At 39.6% G+C, this 11363-nt stretch overlaps 1 protein-coding gene across 1 annotated transcript; it reads left to right on the top strand.

The window, feature by feature from the left end:
- The first annotated feature begins 1314 nt into the window (after positions 1–1314).
- On the top strand, positions 1315–8568 carry Fgf20 (fibroblast growth factor 20). The gene is made up of 3 exons (XM_051169931.1): positions 1315–1859; positions 7082–7185; positions 8323–8568. Exons 1-3 carry the CDS (start codon positions 1571–1573, stop codon positions 8566–8568), a joined length of 639 nt encoding a protein of 212 aa, XP_051025888.1. The 5' UTR covers positions 1315–1570.
- Positions 8569–11363: the final 2795 nt, after the last annotated feature.

Below are 11363 nucleotides of genomic sequence, written 5' to 3'. Positions count from 1 at the left end.
TTCTAATCTTAGCTATTCTGTAAAACTCTCTGCACAGGGAAAGAATAAATTTGACCAGTAGCCAGCTCTTGGAGCTAGCCAATGGAACAAAGTTTTAACATTTAAGTAGATATATGTCTAACTCCTTAAGGCCAAATTTTTATTTTGCAAATATGTTTGCGCACTCTTAAATTTTAATAGTAGTTTTTAAAATCTGAGACACTCATCAAGAACCAATATTATTTCTGTTTAGTTAATTTGAAATTTGTTGTAGTTGGAGTGTGAATTTAAAAAGAAAGCTAGCTTCTAGAAAATTACAGCGAAGAAAAAAGGAGGTGTTCTTAGATTGGATAAAGGCCAGCAGCTTCTGTCATTTATGACACCATTATAGATACTTATTTTGTATTCACAGCAAATTATAAGAATGTGAACCAGCCCATTTGAATGTACTGTTAATCCCTCGATTTATGATTATAGTGTGCTATTTTATTATTCCAATGAGAAGCCCAGGACCTCCACACACAATTTATGAGTTCCACATAGATATAAGACAATCCTGGTTATGTCATTTGCTGAGTTAAGATAAACATTAAAGAGAACTTGAGAAATGGGGCAAGGCATTTCCAACCTAAGCTTGATTATGTAAAGAAAATCCCCCATCTAAATGATAAAAGAAAAGAGTAATGCTTGTACATTTTATTAGTGTTTTAAAATTAGTGAGTTAAACTGTCAAAGCTTTGATTTTCCTTTCATGTGTGTCTGGGCAGGTCTAAGCCTCAGGTAACGCCCTTTTTCCTTCTCCCTCCTTGCCTTTCTTTGCACCTGTCAACTGCAGGCTCCCAGCAGCTCCCAAGGAGTCCAATTTTCTTCTACTCTCCTCTACCTCCTCCCACCCATCTCCTGGTCTCTACTCCCCCCTCCCCCTTCTAGATTCAGCAAGCCGGCTCCTTCTCCTAGCTCTCTGTCTGAGCAAAGCAAATGAGCTCACATCAAAGGTTCTTGTACAGCAGCGGCTAAACAACACTGTGGCCTTCCCAGAGATAACCTAGAATACCAGGGGTGTTGGCTGAGGCTCCCTGAATTTGCTGGCTGATTGACTTTGGCCAAGTGCAGGAATGAGTTTCCCAAGTGCTCCGTTTAGTCACTTCCGAAGAGCAAAAAACGTGTTGAGAGGAGGCTGGTTTAAGATTTCAAACAAAACCAACCTCCCAGGCGCGCATGAAAGGACTTGATTAGCATATGTCAAGAGGACCCGCATATATACCGGGAGTGTATGTACACAGGACTCTGATCTGATCAGTTTGCTGAGCTGGAGCCCTAGCCCCTAGCCCCAGCCCCAAAATCAGCAGCCTCAGCTCTAGATGTTTCTGCAAAGCCACCAGCCAGCTCTCACCTACCCAGGAAGAGAAGATCGCTTCCAAGACAGTGCACTGCACGGTCCCTGCAGGGATCTCACAGGAGTAACCCAGCTTTAACTTTTTGTTCCTATTTGGCTATACTTTTTCTGCATTCGCCTCGACACCCTCGCTACACTTTTTATTGGAGGGTTCTCTTGTTTTCCGGAATTTCAGTCTTCCTGTCCGGCCCCTCCATGGCTCCATTAACCGAAGTCGGGCCCTTCTTGGGCGGCCTGGAGGGCTTGGGCCAGCAGGTGGGGTCGCACTTCCTGCTGCCTCCCGCAGGGGAGCGGCCTCCGCTGCTAGGGGAACGTCGGGGCGCATTGGAGCAGCGGGGCGCCCGTGGCGGGCCGGGTTCCGTGGAACTGGCGCACCTGCACGGCATCCTCCGCCGCAGGCAGCTCTACTGCCGCACCGGCTTCCACCTGCAGATCCTGCCCGACGGCAGCGTGCAGGGCACCCGGCAGGATCATAGCCTATTCGGTAGGTACAAGCAACCTGCCTCTGCGCCCTCAACTCCCTAAGTATTCTTGCCTCCTACCTCTATGCTAGTGGAACCGGTCTGAGCTGCCGTGCTGCCTGAGCCCCTGGACCCTTTGGATGCGTGGTTTGGGGCTCCAGGCTTGTAAGAAATCGTCCTGCCCAGGAGGAGAGCAGCTCCTGGCGTGCGGTGTGGGAGGAGAAAGGTGGATGGGTCCCTCACCTTGGGCTGTGATGCCGCTCTCTTTTCTCTACTGCCTGCCTCCCAGCCTTGGCCAGTACTCCTTGCTTCGCAGGCAATTTTTATTATTTTATGAGGTCCCTATATCGTTTTCTCATCCTTCTACACTTGCAGTTCTGTGTTCACGTTTTGAAAATTAATAACGGGAAGCGTTCTGGCTCTTAAAACATCCCCTCCACCCCCGCGGTTTTGCAGCTAGTCAGCCGGTGTCTCTCTCTCTGAAGGGACGGTTCTTAAACAGCTCTGCTTAGAGGGCTGCCCTTGGCTGAGGTTCTTCTGCTCTTGCTTGGGGGTGGAGAGTGAGGGAGATGGAGCGAGGGAGGGAGGAGGGAGAGGGGAGAAGGACCTAGCATGCCCACCTGGCTAAGATTCGCTTTAGAAATTGCGAAACTGGAAAGCAGAGATCATGGTATTGACCTTAGGTAAGAGGAAATGGGAAAAGCGAAAGAAGATATGGCTGGGAACACAGAGCATGGCTTCTGCATACAAGAGCAAAGCCTGGGAGCAGAAAGGGTTAATGGGATGAAGAGAATTCTAGATTAGATCAGTAAAGTTTCTACTCTTAATTACTCCCCAGCCAGCCAGGTAACTAGCCAAGTGCAACCCCCCCCCCCTCCCCCCCCCCCGCCCGCCCGCCACAGTGCTAGTTTTCCTTTCTTGCCTGCACAACAGACAAGAGACAAGATAGGTTCATTCAGATAGTTTGCTAAAGGTGCTTGCTTCTAATATCCCAGGATATTTCCCCTTGTGGCTACATTTTTTTTTTTTTCATCAACTAACCTGCCAACACGCTCAAGGGACTTTCCCTACCTAACCTGTGATGTCATTGGAGGGTGTCTCTATATTAAAAAAAAAAAAAAAATACACATTACCATTTATTTGTCACCAGCATGAGGAATCACAAACGCAACTCTTATCTTTTCACTATGGAATTTCTCTAGAATCTCTTTTTGGAGTCGCTTTTTCTTGTCTCGTGCTCATCTTATCCTTACACTCCCATTTCTTTTTCGCACTTGTAGTGCTCATTAAAACTTTGTTGACGTGTAAATCTCAACTTCAGGAGCACGTTAGATGGGAGGACAAGCATGTGGTGGTCATTTGGCAGCACTTAAGGGCTTAGGAAACTGACTTTTAAAAAAACCCACGTGTTGACAGCTTCCACTGATCTCTTCCAAATTCCCACCGACTGTGAGTCAAGAGTGTCATGACCTAGTGGCCAACCTGGGGTCACTTTTGAAAAGTGTTTTTAAAATGGAGGAGGCTGACAGTATGATTCGAAAGAATGTGCTGACACCAGGTGGCCTAGTTCTCTTCCTTTAAGACTGACTGTACTCCATATCAAAAAATCTCCCCAAATGTGGTAAGACTTTCAGACAAAGCAGCCAGAAGTTAAATGTAGGCTGTAGGCAATATCCAACTTTTCTGCCTCATGCTAATGGAGTAAGGAAATGCTTCCTTTAAGCCCCTTGTGATGTAGTTGTTATCTCTTCCTCTACTGTGTTCTGTCTCCTTAGAAGACGGATTCTATTGGAAGACTTGGTAACATTCATTGAGCTGTAGTGAAATCTGATCCTTTAGGAATGGGTGTGGCTTATTCTTACTCATACCCTGCAAAGCTTATATGTTGAGTGATTGTTTAGGAAATATGACTTTGATTCTTTTTGGCTTAGGTCATGCATGGTTGGGAGACTCAGTAGAAAGACAAAATATTCACTATTATATGAAAGGAAGACAACCCATATTTTTATGTGAGCCTAAAGAAACAGCCTCTTTATACCGTATAGTTCTCTGAGTGGCCTAGACATCATAACTGACCACTAGAGGATAAGGGACAAGGTCAGTTTTAATGTGTGCAGCATTGTGTGCCTCTCCATCCTCTTTTGCTAGTGCTTTAGTAAATAAGTTATTAAGTGATATTGCCCTTTAGAAAAACAAAGCAAAACAAACAAACAAACAAAAAACCAAACAAAACCCAAAAGAAATCAACTCCTTTCTGTGATATTGAAGTAAGAATTTTTGAAAAAAGAAAACCTTAAGGTTAACTATCTAAGATACTCAATACTACTAAAATAATGCAATGCTAATTTGAACTTGACCAATTAAAAACTCACATTTTAAAAAATTTAAAGCCATATCAATTGAACATAAGCAGGGAGTTCTCAGTGAGGTCAAAAGTAATAACCCATCTGAGCTACCTGAATCTCTAGCAGAGTTTTCTGCACAGCAGTATAGAAGAAAGGACTTTACCTAACATGTAAACATAGAATCATTCCTTTAGGAAAAAAGTGTAGTCTGAGATCAAACATATTCACTTAAAGCTTTTTTCTTTATTCTCCTTTATTCTCCATAGATTTGTCTGATGTGGTTGCACTGTGGGTTGACTCACCTGTTTATTATGATTTAAGAAAAGGCGGGCTTTGAAAGTGATACCAGAAAGACAAAGGACCTCCAAGTCTTTTTATGGGACACTGGGCATTAGAAAATCTACCTCAAATCTGTGGTTACCTCTTAGGGGAAGTTCTTCACGTCTTTTCTTTGGCAGAGAATTAGCTTAGTTGCCACCTCATATTATAAATAAGAAAGACTTGTCAAATCTCATTTAAGAATCAAACGATTACAAATTACTATGTGGTATACTATTTCTTTGGTGAGAAAAAGGATCAGAATTAAAAAGTGTGGCTAAAATCTTTAGGATGGCTAAAACACACGTATTCTTTTCCCCCATCAGTTCCATGAGCCATTGCAAAAATCATTTATGCCTGGTTATGTATATGGATTTATATGTTGTTTAATAAAGTTAAAACTATTGGATATAATTATTCTAAAGACATGTGTAATCATTTTTACTTATTTAATTACATACTTTAGAAAGCATTATCTTAAGATAAGATTTAATGTGTAGGTGGAGTGTGTCCTGGGGTAGGAACATTGGGTGCGCATCAGCCACACATACTTTTTAATTTGACTGAATATTCAATATAATTTAAAGTAATTATACATTTATAATTATATCCTGAGTGAGATTCCATTTATATATATTTATACCAATTATGCTCAGGTTTATGTTTTTGTTCCTAACACGAATCTTCCATTTAGGAGCTTGGTAATGGCTGTGACTCTCCCCCACTCCCCGCAGCCCACAGCCATCACAATACTGCTGCTGGTAGACCTTCCCTGCTCTAGCCTCTCAGTTAGGGACACTGGTTTTTCTAAGCCATTTACAGGGTATTTAGTAGTGTATTGTGCTGCAAGACTCCCGATCGCTCTAGAGGTCTGCTAGTCTGAAATCCTAGTAGTTGAAATGATCTCATCTGTCTTAATAAGAATTTATGCTTCTACCCCCTCCCCCAAAGAGTGAATTAGTCTCTGGGTAGAATAGAGCCTTCCATTCCAGCAAACTGTCAGATTCTGAACTTTCTCTCGGCTTTGGGAGTATCCCGTGTTCAAACAGGAACTTGTACAATAAATCATGAAATGACTTTAGAGCAAGAGCCAGGCTAACTGGTACACATTTATACTATTTGTAGAGCTTACAGTAGGGTGAAGGATGAAGGCACAAAGCTATTAAGAAAGGCAGATCCAAGTGCAGAAGGTATAGGCACCCATGTTCATCAGTCTAAGGAAAAAAACCAGAAAAGGCATCATTAGTCCAAAGGTTAGTGTGTACAGCCAAATAGGACATCAAACAGACGGAAAGTGTATCTCTTTTCAACACTAGTCTGCTGGTGTATTAAGGTTGAAAGCTTTCCAAATTAGTTTACCTTTTAATAAATCAAAATAATCCAGAAAATTGGTATTTGGCTATCAAATATAATGAATTTCAAAGCCTGCCTGTTTCTCTGAGTTGCACGACTTATTCTTATAGACCATAAAATAGAATATAGCACATTTTGCAATATACAAAGTCTAGAAATGACTGTTTTTTTCTCTCCTCAATAAACCATGTTGTGGCATAGAACCATGAGATTAGTGTCCAGAAAGTGGACGTTCAAGCACCATTTTTATTAGTTACAAAGATCACGCCCCTTAGGCATTGGAGTCAATATTTCCAAGGCTCGGTTTCTTTCAATCTAACAAGTATCTTCTCTCCTTATTTTCAAATATTTTTAAAGTTGAGGTAAAATTTACTTATTAGCTATTTTTTTTAGAATCTTATTATATTTGTGTGGGTGATTTGCCTGCCTATATGTCAGTGTACCACGTGTGTGTTGCAGTACCCAGAGATGCCAGAAGAGGGTGTCAGATTAGTTCTCTGCCATTTGGGTGCTGGGAACCAAACCCAGGTCTTCTGCAAGAACAATGTCTTAGTTAGGTTTTCTACTGCTGTTATAAAACACAAACTGAAGGAAACATGGAGGAAAGAAAGGATTTATTTCATCTTTCAGTTCCCAGATCATCATCATTGCTGAAGTCAGAGCAGGAGCCTGCAGGAAGCAATGCTGCTTTCTTGCTGGCTTCTTATGGCTTATTAAATTTGCTTCTTTATAGCATCCAGGACTACATGACCAGGGATCCTTGCTCCCACAGTGGCCTGGGCCCTTCCATGTCAATTGTCAATCAAGAAAATGACCATGCCTTTGCCCACAGGCCAACCTGGGAGCATTTTCTCAATTGAGGTTTGCTCCTCTGAGATGACTCTAACTTGTGTCAGGTTGATGAAAGATCCTAACACATGCTCAAAGTGCCCTGAGTTGCTGAGCCATCTTTCTAGCCCAGAAGAAACCCTTTATAAGCTTTAAAATAATGTTATACCAACATAAAGTATAAGAGATTGGTCTAATTATTGTAAATGAAATAAAAACAATTCATGGAGAATGGTTATAATTACCTGGGAGACTCATGGAAGAGCAGGAATTATTTTGTTACCTATTCACCTGTGATAACAGTAGCTTCTATTTACTTGTTTACTACTTCAACGTGTTGATGTTTATTGCTGTTAATCCTGTAGTTATGTGTTCAAACTGTATTTTGTTTATAAATTTAGGTATCCTGGAATTCATCAGTGTGGCAGTGGGACTGGTCAGTATCAGAGGTGTGGACAGTGGTCTTTACCTTGGAATGAATGACAAAGGAGAACTCTATGGATCGGTATGTAATATTATTTTTTGATTATTATAATTCTTGAAATAATGATTATCCATTATTGATTAGGTAATTAAAATATCTATCAATGATGTCTGATAGACATTATTATATGTGATAGATGTAACATATTTCCAAATATATATGTAGACATTAGAAACCAGTATCCTAAATTTAAACATATTGAGATAATAATATAATTGTTCATTATTATTTTTTAAATTTTCAACCAGTATTGCTATAATCTCACCTGGTCTTTTTGTTTATTGTCCTGAGTCTTTCCATTTCCTTTATATTTTAATTGTTCCCATCAGAAACAGAACACTGAGTGTCAGTTCTGGAAAAAGTATGCATTGTATTTTAATCTGAAGATAGAATTACCAAACAATTAATAGAATTTTGGGAAAGCACATGCACCCAATGTTCATGGTATGTGTTAGAATAAGTAAACAATAGTGGTCTCATCTATGGAACACACACACACACACACACACACACGCACACACACACATGCACACACACACACGCACACACACACACACACATACACAGAGGGGGGAAGGAAAGAGAAAGAGAAATTTTTGAAAAAATAAGAAATCACTGGACTTTTACTTCCTTTTTCTCATTATTAATAGTAACATACATGCTAATCATGGGGACTGTATCATTAAACAATGCATTCATTAGATGGTATCTGATTTGAAGTGGTGAGCTTGAGTTAGTAATTTAAATTCTAGAAAGAGTTTGACTGTACAACTTGATAGCAGAGATTTCATGGTTATGCCTTTGGTTTCTGTCTCCTGATGGTATAAGATGAAATACATGCCTGTTTAGTGATGGTGAGGTGGGGCTAATATAGACCACAGTAAAGCTCAAAATATTTATTGCATGTTTGAAAATAAAATCAAGAGTTGGAATGTTTGGTTTAAAGTTCCTTGAACTAATTGACTCAATAAAGTGATATAAAGGGAAAAAGTTTTGCATTCCGTATGAACAAAATAAAAATAAAACATTATAATGTAAATTGACAACAATATAGCTATAAGCAAAGAAATAAAATACAAAGTTGGGACTGTTGTAAGGACCTTGTTTTGAAGGCATTTCTAAAATTCTATATTTCTTTCTTTTCTCTTTTTTTAAAAGGATAAATTGACTTCTGAATGCATCTTCAGGGAGCAATTTGAAGAGAACTGGTATAATACCTATTCATCTAACATATATAAACATGGAGACACTGGCCGCCGGTACTTTGTAGCACTTAACAAAGATGGTACTCCAAGAGATGGTGCCAGGTCCAAAAGACACCAAAAATTTACCCATTTCTTACCAAGACCAGTGGACCCAGAAAGAGTTCCAGAATTATACAAAGACCTACTGTTGTACACTTGATGAACAACAGTTCCTGTTGTTCAGTAACACTGAAGAAGACATTCAGAATATGACAGCGTCTGCATTTCACTGAAAGACTGTATTTGGGAAGAGTATTGGGAATAAGGAATTAACTTGAAGCAAAGCAAGATCATTCTTCATAAGTGGATTGTATTTCCTCAGACACATTGGCTTGAAGCTGACATCAGTTTAATTTGTGGATAATGTGAACCTTGCTGCTGATGCCTCACCTCTCTGGATAATGTTTACTTGGATGGTTACCTTAAAGATAGATACTTCATGTTGAAGAAGTGGATTGAGATGATATAACTACTGCCTCACAAATTCTGAGGACCTTGTAGAAAGGTTATAACATTATACATAAAAAGAAATCAAAATTCTAGATGACTTTGAGCTACAAAACATGCCACACCAAGATGGAACTTTTCTTTTAGAAGAATGGACCTATTTATACATTTTTCAATCTATAAATATTTATTATATATATTTATTTATCAAAGAGTTTATTTTTACTGGTATATGAAGACTATACAAAATAAAACAAACAGACAAAAAATAATGAAATGTGTTTTATTGTGCCATACATTGCTTTAGCCTTAGGATATAAAGGAGACTTCATTATTATAACACATTAGCAACAGAACAAATGTTTATTTGTTTTTAAAAATTAAGTATAGTGTAGACTATAGTTTTATGCAGTCTCTTGCCTTTTAAATGTAACATAGCTCTCTTTTGGTCTTGAAAAATCTTTCATTGATCTGTGCTGAATTTAACACAGGTTTGAAAGGGAATTAAACATTTTCATTTTATATTTTTTTCTTCTTTGAGACAGGGTTTCTCTGTGTAGCCTTGGCTGTTGTAGACTCACTTTGTAGACCAGGGTAACCTCGAACTCATGTCGATCCACCTGCCTCTGCCTCCCGAGTGCTGGGATTAAAGGAGTGTGCCACCACCGCCTAGCCATTTTATGTTTTTGACAACACTGAATTTTTTCAGGTGAGAGCTGTTCTATTTATAGAAGATAATTTTAAAATGAGAAAAGTCTAAGAGCCCCAGGGAAAATCCATAGTATTTAGAACTCATATCGTTGAAGCTATAAAAAAATACAGCCAACTTATGTATACTTGTTTTACCAGCTTCAAAATAAAAACAATTTCTTTCACCCCATGTGATCATAGAAAGAATTAGTCCCTGTAGAACCTCTATTAACAATGTGAAGGACTTAACTACCTGAGTTTGGTATTCTTCCCATGGGTGTATCAAATATTCACTAATGGTTCCTACATACTGGATATCATGATGAGTGCTAAGGAATGTTATATCCAAGGAGTCATCCCTGCATCATGGAGCTCAATGTGTGTGTGGTCAGAGAAAGTTTTCAAAAATGAGTAAACTAGCACATATGCTAAGTATGAATTGAGATATACTTCAAGAGGAAAACAAGTTTTAGACACTGAAAAAAAAAAAAAAAAAGAACAGATTTAGAGGATGGATGGTCCTTTCTAAGGAGGTGAAATTAATGATGGACTCAAACAAGAAGGAACTAGCCAGGTCAAAAGTCATAGAAAGGGAAACAATGAATGTGTTTCCCTTCAAGACATTTAAACTCCTGCACTCCCCATTGGTGACTTCAAAGATATTGACGGCCAGGCAATTATAAGTTGGGTTTTTCCAGGAGTATTTTAATAGCAAAGATACTCATATTTGTATGAAAAAGGTAACCATGTGCTTTCCCACCTCTTCACACAGATTTTTGTAAGGTAAGCAACCAGTTCTTCTCTCATCTTTTGGTTTCTTTGAGACAGGACTTGATCTAGAACTTGCTATGTAGACTAGGCTGGCCTTGAACTCCTAGATCATAGATCAGCTTGCTAATAAATGTGCGTACTAACTCGTTGATGAGCTTCTGATGGGAATGTAGCCTCTACCAGTGTAGCTGAGTGGTCTCCGGCCTCGCTGGGATTCTGAGCACTCCTTGCTTTGCTGGTTCTCCCCACATCTCACGCTGTGTAGTGGAGTGCTGCTGTCTTCCTTCTGAGGTCATGCTGCAGTTGTCTTGTTTTGATAGCGTCAATATCTAAAGCTCACCGTCTGGTTTAGTATGAGGCTTTTTCCCATCAAATCAATTTCCCGTGCTGACTATGTAATAGGGATCCTGGGTAGAGCTGGTTTGTCTTACTGTTTCCATTAGGGACTAGGTGGGATTTCACCTGCACTTTGCAGATGTGTGAGATGAATGAGAGTACTGGTGTTTATGAATGGAGGGGTTAGAATGAAGGGGATGCAGCAGAAACTAGAATACTAATGCACATAAACAGTGTTCTGGTTGCATGAACCTAGATCTGAAAATCTCTGCTTCATAATACAGTACCACAACATTTTCTTCATTACACAATTAAACATTTTAACGGGCATAGAGTAAGCCTTTAAAGTTTAGCTGGTTTCAGTAAGATCAATCCTAAGCTTAATTCTAGAGCTAGTTACTTGTCAAAGGTTGACTAATCGTACATACCATCTTAGTCACAGAATCTAATGTAAGGATAAACCAACCTTGTCAATCAAAGCCCTTCTGGGGCTTACGGGGACTCCAAAGAAAGATGGGTCTTCTCCTGACATGGAAGGGGTGAATAACCAAGTAAGTTTCTAACTTCTGCTTCTTGGAGCCAACATAATGGCTCAAAGCAGAGTTGAAGCCAAAACCAGGTAAAGAGGAGGTGACTAAGGTAGCTATGGAGACTTAAGCTCCGGTCTTCAAACCAAAACAAAAATGCTTAACAATTATCTGGCAAGAGTTA

This window comes from Acomys russatus, chromosome 27 (genome assembly GCF_903995435.1).
Source record: "Acomys russatus chromosome 27, mAcoRus1.1, whole genome shotgun sequence".
NCBI classification, from domain to species: Eukaryota; Metazoa; Chordata; class Mammalia; order Rodentia; family Muridae; genus Acomys; species Acomys russatus.
This window is presented reverse-complemented; position numbering and strand designations above follow the sequence as displayed.

Coding starts and splice junctions, on each gene's coding strand:
- Fgf20 (XM_051169931.1), top strand. CDS start 1,571: ATGGCTCCATTAACCGAAGTCGGGCCCTTCTTGGGCGGCCTGGAGGGC. Junction 1,860..7,081: donor GCAGGATCATAGCCTATTCG/GTAGGTACAAGC, acceptor TTATAAATTTAG/GTATCCTGGAATTCATCAGT. Junction 7,186..8,322: donor AAGGAGAACTCTATGGATCG/GTATGTAATATT, acceptor TTTTTTTAAAAG/GATAAATTGACTTCTGAATG.